We start from the raw sequence: 21,001 nt of genomic DNA on the forward strand, positions 1-21,001 counted from the left end.
AAAACAAAACATTTTCACATTTTTCTTAAAATAATTAAGAACTTATTTCTAATTTATATCATCTCTATCAATTCTTATTACTATTTGTTTTTTTTTTTTTTTAAAAAAAAACAACTCACCTCAAAAGGCTTCTCTTTCTCTCTGAAACTCTCTACGTGTCTCTGTGTCGCATGGCGTCACTCTGCTCTGCTTCACTCACGGACCCACCAGTCCCATTCCCAAAATAGAGAGCCCCTCAAGCCCATCGGCGTATTCACAGGTTTACCACCAGGCGCCCCAAGATGGCACATTGTTGTATAAGCAGCTGCGGAAGCAAGCTGGGCAGAGTTGGAAGAGTGATGACTATGGGTTTGTCCACCCAAACCGGTCCCCTGAGACCGTCTTGCCCCTCCTATTCCTTTTTTTCCCAGTCTTGTTCCCGTCTTTCTTCTCTTTCCTTTTCTTGGTCCCTCTTGGCTTCCTCCAAAGCCCTGCACAGGTACAGTTTCAATCTCGCTCCAAGTGTACTTTTCCTATCATGTTATCTGATGTTTGTTGTTTTTGCTATGTGGGTTTTTAGTTTCTGTCACCCATTTCCTTGTTTTGATTGTTTTCGTTGTTTCTTAGTTGTACGTTTGTGACAGGTTCTTGGGTTTTGGTTAAAACCCCCGAGTTATTTTAGTAGATAGGCAGAATGTTGGATTCTTGGGTTGTATGGGGTGTTCATTTTTTTTTTTTTTAATATATTTTTTCTGGTTGTTTATTTCATTTTGTTCCATTGTGATGTTTCCTGGGTTATGTGCTTTTTGATGCCTCGAGAAATTTTCGGTTGCTTTGGTTGTAAGCATCCCCGGGCGGGGGTACACATAAAGCCATGGTTTTATGTTGGCTCTGAATATGTAAGTTCAATATAGACATTTTGCAATATTTGCAAGGGAGACGGAAAGAGGGAGTAAAAGCTAGGGTTAGGAGTGAGGCCTTGTGTGAGAGAGAGAGTCTCGCATTTCTATTTCTTTTATTTTTATTTTTTATTTTTATTAACACTTGTGATAGATAAATTTGTGTGAGTCTGGGTATAGCTTAGGTTCTTCATGATGGTCACCCATGTGGGTCACTAATAAATGGTTAAAAAGAAAAGAAAAAAAGGAAAAGGAATAGTGTGTTTCTTTCTTTTTTTTTGGTAATTGACACATATAATTAAAAGCGTGTGTTTCTTAAAATGTAAATGGCATAAGATAAGCTGTTGATACTTGGTTTTGTCATTTTGGAAATTAAAGTTCCGATGAGTTCTCTAATTGCAGCTTGTGGTTGGATTTAGTGCTAATAGGGTATCAGATTAGAATTCTTATAGCAAAATAAGTACGGGCCCTGGAGTGCCTTTATTAATATTTCATTTGCTCCAAACAAGCATATAATTTGAGATTATATTCAAGAATAACCTCAAAAGTTTTTCACAAATTAAAAAGAAGCCCTCTCTGGGTTCTTTAGGCTTTGTCCTTTGTGATTATTATTGAAGTTCAGATATTTGCAAGCCCCCTTATTAGCTGCTGCTGTACTTCTACTTGTCAAAAAGTGCTCTATCTAATTGATAGAACCTTTGAGCTAACACATCACTAGAAATAAAGAACTTGGCAAATCAGGGGGTTCCATTGCAGTTTATGACATTCAAGCTGATTTATTTTATTTCACATACTGTTAGCCAGTTGGTTGTTTTGGCTGTGGATGATATGCTTTGATCTTGTCACTGCTCTAGGTGTTTGTATCAATTCTGCTCCTTTTCATACTTAACACGCCGGAATGTTTAGAGTATTCCAGTCCAATATCCTTGATATTGTAGCATTCACAATAATTGCAGACGAGGAGGGTGCACAATCCATAATAACAAGAACTACCAGACGATGTCTCATGGTTGGAGGCTTGTGTGTCTTTCAAATTCAGCTAAGATGGTATTTTACTCCAGAGATCAGGATAATTCTAATGGAAGTATCTTAAAAAATCCAATTATTGACCCTCGAAATGTAGATAAAGAAGGGGAAAAGGTTTCACGAAATTCTAGTGCACCTCCAGTTCAGGAGTTTCGGGGTAGTAATCCTGAAAGACCTAGTGCTGTTGTGACTGTTGATGAAAGTACTGAGCCTTGTGTCTTTAGGGAACGGAAAGAACAGAGTGAAAGGCAGACAAGTATCAGGGAAGCTGTGAAAAATGGTAGTAATCCACCACATAGAACGAGTAGTTGTGCAAGCATGTTTTCTACAAATGTTGGACGGCATGTTATGGCTCCTATTCATCATGCTGCATCTGTTTCAGCTTCAAAGCTGGCTTCTGCTATTCCTTCTGTCCCAGCTTCCGCTGAACTAAAATGTGGAGGAGACAAAAATATAGCTGTGAAAGATGTGAATGGTGGGCGGGGTCTATGTTCAACAGACGATGTAAGAATAGTTTCCCAGCCCATTGTGGTTATTAAAAAAAAAAAAAGTTCCCCTTCTTCAAAAAAAAAAAAAAAGGTTTCCCAGCCCATTGTGTCCACATCAAGGAACTTGGAGGAAATAAAAGAAACAACTGGACTTAAAGATGTGAATGGTCTCAACCTTGATCAGTCAAGGCATGGTCTATGTTCAACAGACTATTTACGAAAGGTTGCCCAGCCCAGTGTATCCACATCATGGAACTTGGAGGAAATAAAAGAAACAAGTTCTGGACTTGCCTATGGTTTAGTCAAAACCTCCACTAGTAATGAGGCATATTTCCAGCCAGATCTTCACGAGAGGCTTAATAGCATCTATGACAGTGTTCTTATTGTTGATAATCTCACCATAGCAAAAGAGGTTGTCGGGATGCTAACAAATAAGTACAGACATCTTGTCCATTCATGCAGCACTGAGGTATTATTCTAGTAAGGTTGTCTTTATCATACTATTTTTCTAGTTACTTTTTTTGATAAGTGATGTAAAACTTTATTGAAAAAGCGTAAGGCGCCCCTAAGTACACATGTCTTATACACGGGGAGCTCTCACAAGCCCAAAACCCAAAAGAAACAGCAAAACACACAACCCAACCAACCCAAAAGGCCCACAACCCCAAAACCCACAAGACAACAAAGTTCAAAAGCCTCAAACGCTAACAAGCGTGAGCCTTGCCTTCCCATGCCTAGATGATGCTCCATTCACATCATAGGTAATGGAGCATTCCAAATTCAGAAGCTTCCTTCTACTCTTAACCTTCCGAGGGGTATCCTGTATTAAGTCTTCGATCTCCTCATCCCCAGACAAAGCCCAATCTAAAAGGGTGGCAGGGGGGAAATCACCCAAAGGGTGCGGAAACTCTCCATCCTCCTCATCCCAAAAATCTCTAACCTCCCCATCACTAACCACCATTTCTGTTGTGGGGCTCTTGGTGTTTCTTCTGTCTTTTGGGATTTTTTTATTTGGTGTCTTATGCATACTTCATATATGCTTTGGGGCTCGTTGTGCCTTTTTAATGAAATTTCTTTGATTATCTATAAAAAAAACTAACCACCATCTTCAAAGATGGACCAAATCCATACTTCTGGGTATGAGAATGTGACAAACTAATAACATTGAGAGCTACTGGAGGAGGATAGCCCCAAACCGCAGAAGAACTTGGCTTGAGAAACCCCACCAGAGAAAACCCACATGAGCACTCGATGCCGGGACTTGGGCAACCTTCGGCGCAGTCTGGGTATCAATATTAACAGAGAGAGACTTTGGACCACTCTGGCATCATCAGGGCTCGCCAGAGAAGACCCAACAAGCTAGACTTCAACGAACGAGGTCGTCGAGGCAGGGACCAAGACCTCCACCAGATTGACCACTGACACACCCTTAGTTTCAAACGCCGAAAAAGCCAAGAAGACCCACCTGGAACCATGCTTTGGCTGCCTACCAACGACATCACCCTAAGGGTGATACTGCCTGCCTCTCCTATAAGAATGCCCACATCGAAATTCTAAGCCCACATAGACTTGTAAGTATGGTTATAGCACTTCATGGGCTTAGGCGTGTTCTGGGTAGTTTTTGCCACCAAGTTCATAGTGCCAATTGGCGGACTCGACATTAAATGGACATGACCCTTAGAGTAATCTATCATATTTAACCTAATCAAATTAGACCCCTCATAGCGGAATACACCAACCTTGACTGCTGACGACGATGCCTTCGTGGAGACGAGAGGAATTGTGCAACCTTGATCCAACTCAAGACCTGCTAAGGACCTAGGGCCCTCCTTTGTGCCCAGCAAAACAACCCTCTTTGTGATGGGCTTCCGCTTCAGAACCCTGAAATGGCCAGCCCGCACAAAGAATCCTTCCATGCATTTATGACCAGCAGTGGGCCTAATACCGCCCAGTTCTATGTCCCAACCCAAAAACCTTCAACCCTTCATAAGCTCGCACTAGGGCCTCATCAATTTCTCCTTTGATACAAACTAGTTGAGCTATCCACGACTGAAGCATAAGTAGGTCTTTCTTCTTCCTATTCGGGAGAGTCACGTCACCCTCAACGGCGCAAATCAAGGAAGTAGCCGAACCTCGAGGCCTGGGACCTCGATTTCTGGGTGCTTCAACTTGAATCTTGTCCAGCGTAACATCAAGATGCTTCTTCGAGATTGAGCACGTCACTGCCATGGTCCCAGGATGAGTTGCGACCTCCGCGTACGAGCTTACCCTCTGCCAAGATTCCCCAATGCAAAGGGAATATCAACCCGCAAACGAACACTCACGGTAGAGGACCCAACCGAGGAATCAAAGAATAGCTTAACATTGCTAAGCTTGACCTGCAAATAATCTCCAACCCCACCCTTTTCTTACCTCTGGAATCAAAATGAGACCTCTCTAGCCACCCATTGAGTACACCGTCACCTCCATAAACCGGCTGAATCTGTTTGGTCCTCTCTGAACAATGGTCACTGTCAAGCCCTCACTGAAAACTAGCGGGACGCGCCTTCATGTGGCACCCCTAGTGGAGGGAGGGAGATAGAGAGTGAGAAAGAGGAGAGAGAAGCTCTTGGGAAGAGCCACTTGAAAATATATGGTTGTTATGCAATTGAGAAGTACATACTATTGTAGTTCATATCTATGTCTATATACTTTAACGATGTGGGTTGGTAAGCTATTTGAAAAGCTTACCTCTGCACGCTACGTTGTACTTTGTGATAATTGTATATTTACAGGTTGCAAAGATAGATGTGAAACAAGAAACACCAGTTGATCATGGGGAAATTATATGCTTAAGTGTATACTCTGGACCAGAAGCAGATCTCGGAAATGGGAAGTCCATTGTGTGGGTTGATGTTCTTGATGGTGGTGGTAGGGATCTTTTGGATGAATTTGCTCCATTCTTTGAAGACCCATCCATCAAAAAGGTAAGTTTTTTCTTCTTCAATTTCTCTTTTAAATGTCTCTGTGGTCCTCTTGATTTGCAGTACCTTTTTGTAACTATGATTGCTAATTATAAGTATTGAGAAATAGCTTGTGGCAACCACCTTATTACTATTATAATATATCTAGTATGACCGTTTTGGTGCAAATTTTAGAGGTTGGTGCTTGCATGAAATTGCTCCAGTAGGGAAATTTCTGGAAAAGTGGGTCTCGTTGACTTCTGCCAATTGGATAAGGCTTTTTAAATATATTCAAGTCACCAATTGTATGGCTACTATCCTTGACAACAAACCCCTTGAACCAAGCTCATAGTAATAATTCCCTTAGATGTTGCAATATACTTGTTATAGCATTGACATTGATTGTATTGAACAATTTTGACTATCCCACTCTTTAACATATTATTTTTACTATGAGAAGCTTGTGGATGGCCCATAAGTTTGAAGCAAACGTGAAAATGACATTTCGCTTGTCCTTTTTGTAGGTTTGGCACAACTATAGCTTTGATAACCATGTTATTGAGAACTATGGGCTTAGGCTTTCCGGTTTTCATGCTGACATAATACATATGGCACAGTTGTGGCATTCATCGAGACAAACTGAGGGGGGGTATTGTCTTGAAGCACTTACCGGCAATGAAAAGGTTATGTGTGGGGCTCAACTTTTTCATGAAGAAAAGTTGTTTGGTAAAGTCTCAATGAAAACCATCTTTGGTAGGAGAAAAATTAAAAAAGATGGATTTGAAGGCAAAATGATGACCATCTCTCCAGTTGAACAGCTACAAAGAGAAGAGCGGAAACCATGGATTTGTTATTCTGTCTTAGATGTGAAAAGCACACTAGAGCTTTATGAGAGCTTGAAATGCCAACTATCGAAGGTGCCATGGATACTTGATGGAGTGGCAGTTTATGGAAAATCCATGTTTGAGTTCTACAAGGAGTACTGGCAACCGTTTGGTGAGCTTTTGATTAAAATGGAAACCGAGGGAATGCTAGTTGATCGGGCGTATCTCGCTGAGGTGGAGAAGGTAGCCAAAGCAAAGCAAGTGGTTGCTGCTAATAGATTTCGCAACTGGGCGTCTAGGTATTGCCCTGATGCCAAGTACATGAATGTGGGACGTGATGCACAACTACGTCAGCTCTTTTTTGGTGGCATTGCAAACAGGTATACTTTATTTATAATTTATGTAGTTGTATTTGTTTTCATTTTTCTTTATTTTTGGTGGTGGGGAAGTGCAGCTGCCATCGATGAACTCTTACGGCTTTATGTTAGAGATGCTCAGCATCTTTAAGAACTCCAAGTGATGGGGTGGGTGGGGTTCTGCATGCAAATGGGTTCCCAAGAAAGCTCTGTGCCCTTTAACCATGTGATTTTCTATTACAGAAAGGAACCCAATGAGTTTCTTCCCGAGGAGCGGATTTTCAAAGTTCCTAATGTTGATAAAGTGATTGAAGAGGGCAAGAAGACTCCTAGCAAATTTCGCAATATTAGGCTGCATAGAATCCTTGATGCTCCACTGCCAACTGACATATTCACAGCATCTGGTTGGCCCTCAGTTAGTGGTGATGCTTTGAAGGCCCTGGCTGGAAAGGTTTCTGCTGAATATGATTTTATGGATGAGGCTTCCGACCAGCAATTAGATGACAATGTTGAAAATGCTTCTGAAAATGAAGTTTCAGAAAAACAAAAATCAACCAGTGACGTTGACAATTCGGCTTATGGAATGGGGAGGGAGGCTTGTCATGCCATTGCTGAAATCAGTGAAGTTTGCTCCATTAACCACTTGATATCCAACTTCATTCTCCCCTTGCAGGTGATTGCTTCTAACATGTCTTTCTGCTATGGCCAATCATTGATAAATTTTGTAGCCAGTGTAGTGATTGCCTACTGCATTATGGAAGTAGTCAAGGCTTTAATGATCCAAATTCCTACTGAACTATGGGAATTGTGTGGATGCTATCTTGTTATGATCCTTATAATGTTAAATAATGTTAAAGGGGATTGAGTTGAGAATTGGTTCCATGTTTTAATTATTAGATTCAACGAATGCACATGCACAAATATGAGTTTGTTTATGTCTTTTAAATTCATTTATTGGAACCTGATGTTTCTATACTCTTTATCTTTAAACTGCTGCATTTGTTTCCCTTTGGAGCTTAGTTATTATGATTTTCTTATTCTTCTTTCCCCTTGTAGCTAGCTAAGTGTTTTCTCTTGTATACTTCATGTGTATCTAGGGCACCTTACGTTTTAATGATAATTCGATTACTTATCAAAAAAATTTTGTTGGAACCTGATGGTGCTACAACTAGTATGATTGGCGAAGGCCAAAGTTATGCTCCTTTTGAATCCTTTGACAGCCCCAGTTTGAGACATGAGTTATTCTCCCACGGCGTCTGCATTGTGAGGGTGTCTGGGTGTATTTTAACAGATGTGGCTATATCTTTTATTTAACCATATGCAGTTGATCGCAAGGGTGTCTTTCACAATACATGCTGTGAGGGGGTGGTGAGCACCTTGATGTTTTCTTGATATTGATATTTTTTTTGTTCTAAAAGAATCATCCTAATTGAATTATGGGATAAACCCTGATGTGGAGGTTGTAGGTATTGTTTTTGAGTCAAGACAATACTTAAGAGTACCCAATTTCAGATAAACACCCTGCAGTGGCGGTTTCCAAACACCCTATAAGAGGTTACAAAAGAGTGGTTCTGATACTATTTAGAAATTTATAATAAAATAAATTTAGACAGCCGAAGCAAAAGAGAGACAAGATTTAGTGGTTCGGTCTCAGAGGCCTATGTTCATTAGTAAGAAGTGTCCGATAAGGCTACTATCTTAATTGAATGGCTTGTTTATTATAATTATGTTCAGGGCTCTATTTATTGGGAAAATATGATAGGTAAGTTGAACTAGGAAAGGTATTCAAATCCTGAATACAGACCGACAACTATGGTAAATACCTAATAAGAAAAAATATTAATATCTTATATATTCTAATATATGCTATTTAGTTCTCCATCTTGTCCTTTTGTTTATGTGCAGTTTGTGCTTTAGTTTCTTTTATTTACATTTATCATGAATTGCAGAGGTTCCATATGTGCACATTTTGGTTTGACTGAAAGCAATACTGTACTAGTATATGAGGTTTACTTCTGGTATTGGGTAAAGATAAATCCCCAGAATTTACCAGTCAGCACAGACAACTGTTTTAAAGCTAACAATTCTTCCTTCTTTCTTCAGTTTTTTTCGCTTACAATGTGTGAACTAGCTGAATATGTTGGTTTCTTTCTACCACAGGGAAGTAATAGATCGGGCAGTAATGGGCGTATTCATTGTTCGTTAAATATCAACACAGAAAGTGGGCGCTTATCAACTAGGAGACCAAATTTACAGGTTCTTTTATATTTTGTCAATATTCTTATAATTGATTTACTAATAAAAGGGCTCGTATTTTGACCATAGATGTGTTATACTATCCTATGTTTCTTGGAATGTGACAACTAAAATAAAAATACAAATTGGCAAGAGATGAAATTTGTGTAGTCATGGCATTGAATAAATTATAACTATAATGGCAAACCACATATGCTTGCAACTGAGCTCTGATAATTGCTTGAATACTAGAGTGCTAATATCTCATGAGTGTGAACCATCCAAGTTTAAAATCTCCTTTGCATTTAGACAAAACAATAAGACAGAAAGATATCTTGTAACTTCATATTTTGAAAATGTTTAGAGACTTGTTTTTCCTGAGCAAATTTAATAGACTTACAAGTACAATGTTGTTACTTTATGTGAATCAGAATCTACCTGCCTTAGAGAAGGACCGGTTTAAGATCCGTCAGGCATTCATAGCCGCACCTGGGAATTCACTTATTGTTGCAGATTATGGGCAAGTAAGTGGTTGTGTACTTGTGTTACCTACCTACCTAAAGTGGTTGAACTGAATTGCTTGTGTTGATTGAGTTGTGTATTCATATTACAGCTGGAACTTCGGATTCTTGCGCATCTTGCGAGTTGTAAGAGCATGCTGGATGCCTTTAGAGCTGGTGGAGATTTCCATTCTAGGACTGCAATGAACATGTACCCATACATTCGTGAAGCAATTGACAAAAAACAAGTGCTTCTTGAGTGGCATCCTCAACCCGGTGAAGAGAAACCCCCAGTTCCACTATTAAAGGTAAGCTGTAAAGTTCCATGGTAACAGATGAATCATTTCTCCTATTCACAGTTCTGAAATGAAACATTTACCACCAGAGAGGAAGTGATATATGCTTGATGCCTCCCTCTCTTTGTTTAAAGCATGTAATAGCAGATATAGACATAACATCGAAACAGCAAATCAGTTTAGTGTGAGAAGGAAGTAGGGAGAGAGAGTTCTTTTTCATTTCTCTCCCTCCTTTTTTCATTTCTCTCCCTCCTAGGCGCTCTCTGTTTATACTTCCCGTGTATATGGGTTGCGCCCCTTTGCGCTCTTTTATATCATCATTACTTATCAAAAAAAAAAAGTGGACAGGGACGTTGAAGTGTACTTGAACTGCAACACATGGTTGAGTGGTGTGGCTGAAGGCTGACATATAAATTGAAGGACAAGTGAGTTGCTGGTGTTTGTTTTGTTAAGCCTCAAAGAATTTGGAGGTGGGGCCTACCTACAGCATATGATGAAGGCAAGGCTCATGATGATAAGGCTGACATATAAATTGAAGGACAAGTGAGTTGCTGGTGTTTGTTTTGTTACGTCTCAAAGAATTTGGAGGTGGGCCCTACCTACAGCATATGATGAAGGCAAGGCTCATGATGATTGGAGGTTGTCACAAGGAATTTAGGGTTGAAGGGGTTTTAATTTAAGGCTTAAGGCGTTGGTTTATCATCAAAAAAGGAAAAAAAAAAATTAAATCATCAGTTTAAGAGTTGTAGGTTCATTAGTGCACAATGGTAGAACTGGAAATTCTTAAACTCATTCCGACTTTTTTTTTCTTTTTTATAACTCATGAGTTCTTAAACTCATGCGGACTATATATCTGGGGTATTTGCATAAATTGGTTTGGTCTTGAGTTTAGTAGTTTCTAAGATTGCTAGGAGTGTGTTCTTAGGCTAGCGTAGCTGGTTGTTATTGAGCAATTTTAATAATGTTAAAAATTAGGGCTGTAAATGAGCCAAGCTCGGGCAAGTAGTGCTTGTGCAAGCTCGGCTCGTTTACACTCATTACGAGCTTGTCTGATGGGGTGGGATATGTGAAGAGTTCAAATTTTTCACCTTGTTAGTTGGTCCAATGTTTGTTGTCCAATCTCTGAGGGAGGGTTGGGGTTTGAAACTTGAGGATGTTCAATCATGCACTTCTAGGGAAATGGTTGTGGTGTTATGTGTATGAGAAAGAGGTATGGTAGAGAGTTGTTGTGGATTCCAAATTTGGTATTTCTTGGAGTGGGTGGTGTTTTATTGATCCCTTGGGCCATATGGGGTTGGGCTATGGAAGAATATTATGAGGGGTTAGAGGGTGTTTTCTAGTTGTATCAGATTTGAGCTGGAAGATGGCTCCAATATTAAATTCTGGCATGATGTGTGATGTGGGGAGAAGGCCCTTTTGGAAGCTGTCCTGGATTTATATAGCATTGCTTGTGTGGACTGCTTTGGAGCTTTCTAGTGGCTCCTTTCAGTGGAACGTAAACTTTATTAGAGCGGCTCACGATTGAGAGATAGATGTCTTGGCTTCGTTTTTCATTTGTTCTACTCCTTTAGAGTGAGAAGGGAAGGTGAAGACTGTCAATTGTATTGAATACCTCTCAATGTGAGGGTTCCTCGTATTATATAGAAATTGTCTAGGTATTTACAGGCTGTATCTCAGCGATTACAGCAATCTAGGGAAATAAATAAGGTAACTAAAATCTACCTATTAATTACAATATACTATAGCTATAATACAAGAACATGCCATAACTAGAAAGACTAATTATGGCTAAATATATAATGATATATATAGACCGTATCTGACTGACATCCCCCCTCAAATTGATGCTGGTCGATCAAGAAGCATCAATTTGCCCACAAGGAACTGATGACGCTGTCGTGTCATAGCCTTCGTGAAGACATTAGCTATCTGGAGATCAGTGGAAACATGAGGAAGAGAGATAACACGAGTGTCCAAGGCTTCCCGAATAGAATGACAGTCTACCTCAATATGCTTCGTACGTTCATGGTAAACAGGATTAGCAGCTATTTGAATGGCTAGTATTATCAGCATAAAGAGGAGTAGAATCAGTTTGAGAAAAACCAAGCTCAGCCAGAAGCCCACGAAGCCAGACAATCTCAGAACAAGCAGCAGACAATGCCCGGTATTCGGATTCAGTAGATGATTTAGAAACGCGAGCTTGCTTCTTACTCTTCCAAGAAATCAAAGAATCACCAAGAAACATGCACCAACCCGTGACAGACTGCCGAGTGTCAGGACATCCTGCCCAATCCGCATCACTATAAGCAACAAGGCGAAGAGGAGAGCCGGTTGGAAAGAACAACCCACGGCCAGGGGACCCTCGAAGATATCGAATGATACGTCGAACAGCAGCTAAATGAAGATGGCGTGGAGTTTGCATAAACTGGCTAACCTGCTGGACAGCGAAGGAAATATCAGGCCGAGTAATAGTCAAATAGTTCAAGCTGCCTACCAACTGTCGGAACACAGTAGGATCAGAGAGAAGATCACCCTCCTCACGTCGATATTTCACATTAACCTCCATAGGAGTATCCACCGAAGAAGAATCCTGAAGACCAGCCAGGCTAATCAAGTCCTGGGTATATTTGTGTTGATTCAAGAATATACCGGAAGAATCAGTGTGCACCTCCAACCCCAGAAAATACGTAAGAGGACCAAGGTCTTTCATATGAAAAGAGTCTTGAAGATTCCGCTTGAGATGTTCAATCAAACTGGAGTCGGTGCCCGTAATGACAATATCATCCACATACACAAGTAAAAGAACGAGACCAGTCGGAGTCTTGCAAAGGAACAAAGAAGAATCATATTGGCTTTGGACAAAGGACAAGCGAAGCAGAGTAGACCTGAATTTTTCAAACCATGCCCGGGGAGCCTGTTTTAAGCCATAGAGAGACCGCTTTAACTTACACACAGCGGCAGATGGAGAAGAAAACAAACCCGGAGGAGGAGTCATGTAAATATCCTCTTTGAGATCACCATGAAGAAAAGCATTTTTGACATCCATCTGGTGAAGTGGCCAGCCTTGGGAGGCGGCAATAGAAATAATTGTACGCACTGTGGTCATCTTCGCGACCGGAGCAAATGTCTCCTTGTAGTCCACCCCATATTCTTGCCTATTCCCAAGAGCAACTAATCGGGCCTTATACCGATCCAGAGTCCCGTCAGAGCGAAGCTTAATCGAGTAAACCCATTTACAACCAATGGCTTTAACATGAGAGGGGCAAGGAACCACATCCCATGTATGATTGTCTTGGAGAGCCCGAAGTTCCTCATCCATCGCTTTCCGCCAACATTCATATTTTACAGCCTCGGAAAAACATGTAGGGATGGAAATAGAAGATAAAGTAGCATTATAAGAAGTGTGGGAAAAACCATACCTATCAGGAGGACGTGATACCCTAGTAGAGTGTCGAGGACCAGACTCATGAACTGTCTCAGATGGCGGGTCAATCGGAGGAGTTGTTGGAACAGTTTCAGATGAAGGGTCAGTCTCGGTAAGGGGCAAAGTTGGTAGACGTCGAGTATACACAATTCCAGGTTTGAACCGCTCAGGCAAAAGAGGCAAGTCATCAAAACAAGGTAGAATACTAATCTCAGGCAATGATTCAACATGTGTAGAAAAGAAACATTGATTCTCAAAGAAAACAACATTACGAGATATACGAATTTTGTTAGAACAAGGATCATAGCAAACATAACCTTTGTGAGAAATACTATAACCCAAAGTATTTCTCACAAGGATCCACGTTCACCGCACCAAAATAGAATCCGCCACACCTGAACCTGCCGACAGCACCAAATCTCCGACAACCCAGATCGCCGACAGCCACCAAGGATTCTCCACAACCTCCAAAGGCTCTCCCGACAGCCACTAATCAATGTAGACTGCCTCGACCCTCAACAAAAAACTGCCAAATAGCAGTTTAGAACCCACCAGAATGATCGAAGTTATCGACCGCCACAAAAAAAAACAACAGGTAACTGAAAACCTAGAACAACCCTAATTTAGATGATGGCTTTGATACCATGTCAATTGTATTGAATACCTCTCAATGTGAGGGTTCCTCGTATTATATAGAAATTGTCTAGGTATTTACAGGCTGTATCTCAGCGATTACAGCAATCTAGGGAAATAAATAAGGTAACTAAAATCTACCTATTAATTACAATATACTATAGCTATAATACAAGAACATGCCATAACTAGAAAGACTAATTATGGCTAAATATATAATGATATATATATATATTTTTTTATAAGTAAATTGTATATATCAAAAAAAGCGCAAAGCGCCTCTAAGTACACAAGAGAGTATACATAGGTAGCCCAAAAAAAACCCAAAACATAAACCCCAAATAAACCCAACCCAACTAGAACCACAACCAAACGAAAAACCAAAGCAAAGCACCCAAGAAACCCAAAGACTGAAGCCCACAAACCCACCACCAGCCCTAAAAAATTACCAAACCCCTAATGCACCTCTGGAGGAAAGGAGAATGCATTTTTAGTCCCAACACAACCCCGACGACGATAGTACCGCTTAGGAGAAAGTCTCTCTCTAGCCTCATAATTGATGGAGCATTCTAAATTCTTGATTTCCCGCTTTCCTTTTGCCTTAGGGGTAAAGGGCTCCCACTCCGCTTCAATATTCGAAAAGAGATGCAAAAGACTTTTCTCATCACCTTCTTCACCATTAGATAGTCCCACACTAGAGGCGAAATTCATCGCATCTATAGCCACCTCCGAATCATTCCCCACCCCCTTCTCGGAGGGTTCTGCTACAACCTCGACAAACAGCTCCTTGTTCTTCTGCAACTGCTTAGCAAGCTTCTCCTTCACCCTCCGGGCATACCCTATTTGAGATTTGGAAACAGAGGAATAAATCGGGGCACCACTCTCCGACATTCGAGGAAAAGGTTCGCTTAATCTCAAACCCAACTCAGCCGCATGCTTTTCCAAAAAAGAACAGGTCTGAGAATCTTCGACTACAAACTTAGAGCCCTTTACCGACGATGAAGCCTCCTTCATCCCAGGCAGAGAGGAAGAAGAGACATTTCTAGACCCTAAAAACCCCCGACGTAGCAACCCTTTCGCCGGAGCAGTCTTAACGGGTTCAACCTCCTTCACCGGAACAGCACCAGCTCCCACCGGAGGAGTAGAAACCACCACCGGAGGCAAAGGAGAGACATGGGTACTCACCGGAGTCAACAACCATTTTTGGGTATTCTCCGGCAGCAGAGCAGCCTCCGTCGGAAAAACAGGGACCGTCGCCGATTCAAGAGACACAGACCCCGACGCACAAACCTGTAGAGTTGACTCCTGATGCACCTCCGCCATCGACAACCCCACCAACGCAAGCTCGGAATCATCGCTGGACACCCCGGCGAGACCACCGGCGTACGGCGCAAAAACCTCAGATACGCACGCCTCACTACGATCAGCTGGAAAATCGAACTCTCCTGGCGAGGCAGATCCACGCTGTTGAGGCTTGGGCAAACATTTAACACGACGCTTCATACCCCTGCGCAAAACTGTCTTGAAGTACCCAGTATGTTTGGGCTTAAGGAAAGACCCAAACTCGCGAACACCCAGCCCAAATAAAAGCCCTTTAACTAACCCAGCTAGGACCCGGCCCAAAACAGAACGTAAAAGACCTAGCAACGTCTTATTCTTCTTCTTCTTCTTCTTCGAATGATCCGCCGCCGGGATAGAAACTGTAACAGGATAAGCAGGATCCGGCGACTCCGACTCCAAACAATCCACCATAACCCGCGACTCATACTCACCGTACCCGGACTCGAAAGAGTCCTTCACCGGGAAAAGATCAATGAGTTGCGAAGATCTTACCCTCCTCCCGACGGAAGGCTCCTCAGAACCAGCCGCCAGACGAAGAACCTCCGCAAAGGAGCGCCCAGGGTGACATCCAGAGATGGATTCTCCCAAACCAAGCTTGAGCTGCGTTCCCGGAACAGGGTGCGTAGGGGCTGGTGGACCCAACAACCTCCGCAACTCATTTGCAAACCGACGCCATCCCCTCCCTCCACGGCCCGCAGGTAGCCAAATGATTCCTTTACGACCTCCCTCAGCAAAAACGGCCACCTCCAGGAAACTACCTGCCTTATTGACACCCCCATGCACCATCAAAGCCTTATCGCCCTCGCGGTATGACTTAGCAATATCAACCTTCAGCAGAGATTGACTCGCCTCCTCGACCATATCCACCAACCATGAAGCACAAGAATGGCTCACGAAAATTACCCCTACGAACCCTTTTCTCTTCTCCTCCAACCGAAGATCAGGACACCCTTCCCTCGCTGACAGGCAGAAGGATTTCGCTTCTATGGAGAAGCGCCGTTCCATAGCGGCTCACCAGAGCCTAGCGTACAGCGCCTAGCGCCGCCGCTAGGGCAGAAAACTATCTTGCTAACCTAAACAAAGTAGAGAGAGAGGGAGAGTACCTGTTAAGAGCAATATTGTAGCACACTCTATATAATGATATATATAGACCGTATCTGACTGACAAAGACAAGCTTTGATGGGCCCCTTTAAACAAAGGGGTGTTCGATGTTAGCTCATATTAAAGCATCCTTGTCTGTAATGATGGCATTCATTTTTCTTGGAAGAGTATTTGGCGGACAAAGGTTCCTTTGAGAGTGACTTTTTTTTGCTTGATTGGCAGTTCTAGGGAAGATTCTTACTATGGACAATCTTAGGAAGCGGCATATCATTATAGACTCAACAAATGTGACATCAGCGCTAGTGAAGTAGCGTCGAAGAACAAGACTATAGCAACAGTATTCCTTTTGTGTTGTGGAATAACCAAGAAAGACACATTTAGTAGCACGATGATCAAGCTTATTAAACCTAGGACCTAAATTATGAACAAAACAGACAACCAAAAACCTTCAGAAGCAATGAGCATACTCATGGATAAGAACTGCACATACTCATCTCTCAATATGGAAATCAAATCAGAATCCAAAGCTGGACCCCAACCTATAGGTCGTCCAGATGTGGCTGGCGAATCCTCCTAAGAAAAAACTTGATTGACAGAGCCAGATTGTTTGCCATGTAAATCCCAACAATAATCCATAGAATGATTACTATGGCCACAATGAGTGCATTTGTGAGGTTCACGACTCCCAGTCTAACGACCACCTCAAGAACCACGGCCTCCTCTACCTCCATGTCCCCCTCGGGAACTACCAGTACGATCTCCATCATGTTTAGAACTCAACTGAGAACCGGTATCATAAAAAATTGCGCCCTAAATCCGAGAAAAGACTTTCGGAAGAGATGGGAGATCTGAACCACCCAAAATCTGCACACAAACAGACTCATACTTGGATTTTAATCTGAGAAGAAATCGAACCACATCCACATCTTGATGTTGCTTTCCATAGTCTTCAAGTCAGGTTAGGTCAGTGGAGAGCGGCCAATACTTGTTCTTCTCCTTACAAATGACCACAACTTGATTGTAGTATCCGTTTGCAGTTTGTGCACCTTGCTCAAGCTCAAAGTATTGTTTACAGATCTCATAAATTCGGATGATATTCTTGGTACCAGAGTACATATGATTGTGATGATCCCAAATATCCTTGGCAGTAGGAAGATAAATACACGAGGATCCAATGTGAGGCTCAATACTATTCAACATAAGAGAGATTTTGATTATCTTCTTATTCCCAAAGGCTAGTGACATTTTCGTCCTTAGGCTTATCTGAGGTTAAGTGATTAAACAATACATTTCCTTTGAGAAATACTTCAACCGACTGTGCCTAATGAACATAATTCTTTCCATTTAGCTTCACAGTAGTCATAAGAGCATTAACGAGAGAAGTCGAAGGAACAATATCTGATTTAGTGGCCATAATGTTGATCAAACTCGCCTATCAATGCAACAACAATAAAGAAGCCAACAATGCAACAAACAATCACCCTCAACATAAGAGAGATTTTGATTATCTTCTTATTCCCAAAGGCTAGTGACATTTTCGTCCTTAGGCTTATCTGAGGTTAAGTGATTAAACAATCCATTTCCATTGAGAAATACTTCAACCAACCATGCCTAATAAACATAATTCTTTCCATTCAACTTCACAGTAGTCATAAGAGCATTAACGAGAGAAGTCGAAGGAACAATATCTGATTTAGTCGTCATAATGTTGATCAAACTCACCTACCAATGCAACAACAACAACAATAAAGGAGCCAACAATGCAACAAACAATCACCCTCAACATCCAAACAAAAATAATGAGAAACCCCCCATAAGAATGTTGGAAGAGGCCAAAAACAGCTCAAACGGAAGCAAATCAGCCCAAAAATTGTAGAGAGAGAGGAACCTGTTGAAATATTATTGAACTACCCAAAAAGCAATGCAAACAGGCCTGAACCAGCAAATAAACCAGGAAACCTAACTGAACTGGCCAATAAACAGGGAGAACTGGTCTGAACCAGATTGGACCGATCGAAAACACTAAGTATTAATATGAACTGGCTGCAGAACACTAAAAACCAGACGGAACCGGATCTAAACAGGAAAGGGTCTGAAAACTTTTTAACCGCGATAATGATACCCTTATCCCTGATAAGGAATAGACACTACCAGAACCCAAACAGGGACCCTCCTCTCCATCAACACGCCAGAAACTTGCCTGAGAGAGGCAGACCTCGCTGGCGATAACAACTATGGTAGCCACAGACTCAACCTTCGGCCACAAAGCAACGACGTCAAGTCAACCAGCCACCAAAGCAAACTCTCCGACCGATGACCATTACAACTCTTCAGCCACCGTATAATTCACCATCCACCTCAGAATACGCTGACACATCCATCACCCTGATTAATTGCTTCTATTTAGGGTAGAACTCATACCACAACAGCCACGAGACCGGTTCTGTTGTTTACAACATAGCCACCAATGACAACAATGCTAACGGCCGGGATGACAATGACATCACACCACTGAAGACGGATGTCGGTGCCATCTACCCCCAACCATGGGCATGAAGCCCAACGTTCATTCCTCAGTCAGTAAAGAGAGCATAAAGAAATAAATAAAGAAAGCAAAGGAAGAAGGACAGAGAGGAGCGGAAGCAGGTAGGGGGGTGTGGTATGTCAAACCCTAGGTTTTGATACCATGTTGTTAGGGTGTGCATAGGAAGAAAATAGGGAAAGAGGAGGCTATATGTTTGACGTAACCTCCCCCCTCATAATATATATATATATATTGTAACATTCACAAAGCCCAAAATACCTCTGTAAAATATTAACCCTAAGAAGCTCTTCTATCACTGCTAAAGAACATGAAATTTGTGAAACCAGATCTTAGCAAAAACATTATCATCTGTTCTAGTAATGGTCAGAAAAATATTTATTCTTCCAACCTCAATTTCTTTTTCTTTTTTACTTTTAAATGGTTTCAGGATGTCTTTGCTTCTGAAAGAAGGAAAGCTACAATGCTCAACTTTTCCATCGCATATGGGAAAAATCCAATGGGGCTTGCCCGGGATTGGAAGGTACGTTGAGTAGGAAGCTACAATTATGAGGTACTTGCATTCGTAATGATTTTATTGCCTAGGCATGATGCTTTTCATCTTCTTTCTAAGGTTTCTGTTGAGGAAGCAAAGGAAACAGTTGATCTGTGGTACAGTGATAGAAAAGAGGTGCTGACCTGGCAAAAAAAGTGTAAACAAGAGGCCCTTGATAAACGGTTTGTGTGCACATTGCTAGGACGTGCCTGCCAGTTCCCTTCGAAGGCCAATTTTGCCGCCTATCAAAAAGGCCACATTGTGGGAGCTGCTATTAACACCTCAGTGCAGGTTCTTCCCTTCTTTCTTACTCAAAGTTTCATGCTCACGCTCTCTCCATTAGCAGTTTAATAAGCTCCCCTCCCCATCCTGTAGTCCACAAAAGAAAAGTGACGAGGAAAAAGATTTTGGCTAATCCTTTATAGTACCTATATACCGTATCTTCATTTAGAACTCAGACAATACCAACACAAACTCCTGATCTGGAAATTATATATATATTTGAGACCTATTCTTTTAGCAGATGCTTGTCAATATATTTCACGCTCAACTTTTCATTGTTTAACTATTGACCACGTTGCTTAATCAGTATATATATATATATATTTGAGGCCTATGCTTTTAGCAGATGCTTGTCAATATATTTCATTGTTTAACAATTCAGAAATAACATAACATGAACTCTTGTCCTCAACAGGTGAAAATGCAAACCGCCTTCTAACTATGTACTGCATTGCTTAAAAACAGCAGTTTAGAACTCTTTCCTCCCCCCCCTCCCCGGACACACACACACCTCAAAATCTTGATTGGCCACTCCATAGTGATTTCTAATTTAGGTGATTGCAACAGGGTAGCACCGCTGATGTTGCCATGTGTGCCATGTTAGAAATATCAAAAAATGTATGGTTGAAGGAGCTTGGGTGGAAGCTACTTTTACAGGTTAATATCATGCCTTGGATCTTTACCTCCAGTGTTTTCTCCCTGTTTTGCTTCCTAGAAGAATTCATTACAATTTATTGTGCTCTCCATCTGAGCTTAATGTCCATATTGAGGATGTCCAAAGTTAGCTTCTGACTTATATTGCATATGCCCCCACCTCTTAATTTTACCATATTTGATATTCCATGAAACCTTACTACAACTATGTGTTGCTGAAAACTTGATGGATATCACACTGGAAAACAGGTTCGTGATGAAGCAATCTTGGAAGGACCAACAGAGACAGCTGAAGTTGCAAAGGCCATAGTTGTTGAATGTATGTCTAAACCTTTCAATGGCAAGAACATCCTTCAAGTTGACCTATCAGTTGATGCCAAGTGTGCTCTAAACTGGTATTCTGGCAAGTAGCCTATCGCAACGATGATGGTGGATTTTGGTTCAAAGCTCTGTAGTGAGGTACTTTTGCCCATCGAGGATGGAGTTCTGTGCTAGCAACATGAGCATTATCTTTGCCGATGATACATTTGCAACCAACCTGGAAATCAGGCCTCATCATATTGGGCAGATGTAAGATTTTTTGCCATCTTTGATGTTGCAGTGTTCCTGGTACGACCGGGGGTGAGGGTGTAAGGAGGCTGCACAAGTGAAAAGTGTTCTCATTCCCTGTACATAGGAATTCTTAACAATTTTTAGTCAGTCAGTTTCCTTGCAACTGTCTGGGTGTTGGCGGATTCAATGTTTCTGCACAGAAATCAAAGCCTCCATTTTCCAAGCAGTTTTTGTTTGAATTGCTCTATATGGCCCTATGTTCTCCTCCCCCTTTCTTTTTCATTTCTGTTGTGAGTTTAAATGATTGGCTGCATCATTCTGCGTAAAATTACCAATGAATTTTGAATAGATGAACAGGTAATTTTTGTCACCTACACAAGGGAATGTGCAT

At 41.5% G+C, this 21,001-nt stretch overlaps 1 protein-coding gene across 4 annotated transcripts; it reads left to right on the plus strand.

Annotated features, from left to right (window-relative positions):
• Positions 1-128: 128 nt before the first annotated feature.
• On the plus strand, positions 129-20,836 carry LOC132174551 (DNA polymerase I B, chloroplastic/mitochondrial). 4 transcript variants are annotated; one of them, XM_059586188.2, is made up of 12 exons: positions 129-478; positions 1,835-2,861; positions 5,167-5,358; positions 5,859-6,538; positions 6,758-7,187; positions 8,675-8,770; positions 9,181-9,273; positions 9,363-9,557; positions 19,018-19,110; positions 19,201-19,413; positions 19,972-20,061; positions 20,308-20,836. In XM_059586188.2, exons 1-12 carry the CDS (start codon positions 282-284, stop codon positions 20,467-20,469), a joined length of 3,468 nt encoding a protein of 1,155 aa, XP_059442171.2. In that variant the 5' UTR covers positions 129-281; the 3' UTR covers positions 20,470-20,836. The 4 variants fall into 4 exon arrangements, with proteins under 4 accessions (XP_059442171.2, XP_088370754.1, XP_088370753.1 ...); XM_088514628.1 differs by having other exon boundaries at positions 5,952-6,538; XM_088514627.1 differs by lacking the exon at positions 19,972-20,061.
• The last annotated feature ends 165 nt before the right edge of the window (positions 20,837-21,001 follow it).

Source organism: Corylus avellana, chromosome 3 (genome assembly GCF_965113065.1).
Source record: "Corylus avellana chromosome 3, dhCorAvel1.hap1.2, whole genome shotgun sequence".
In the NCBI taxonomy this organism is placed as follows: Eukaryota; Viridiplantae; Streptophyta; class Magnoliopsida; order Fagales; family Betulaceae; genus Corylus; species Corylus avellana.

Coding starts and splice junctions, on each gene's coding strand:
- LOC132174551 (XM_059586188.2), top strand. CDS start 282: ATGGCACATTGTTGTATAAGCAGCTGCGGAAGCAAGCTGGGCAGAGTT. Junction 479..1,834: donor TCCTCCAAAGCCCTGCACAG/GTACAGTTTCAA, acceptor CAATAATTGCAG/ACGAGGAGGGTGCACAATCC. Junction 6,539..6,757: donor TTTGGTGGCATTGCAAACAG/GTATACTTTATT, acceptor TTTCTATTACAG/AAAGGAACCCAATGAGTTTC.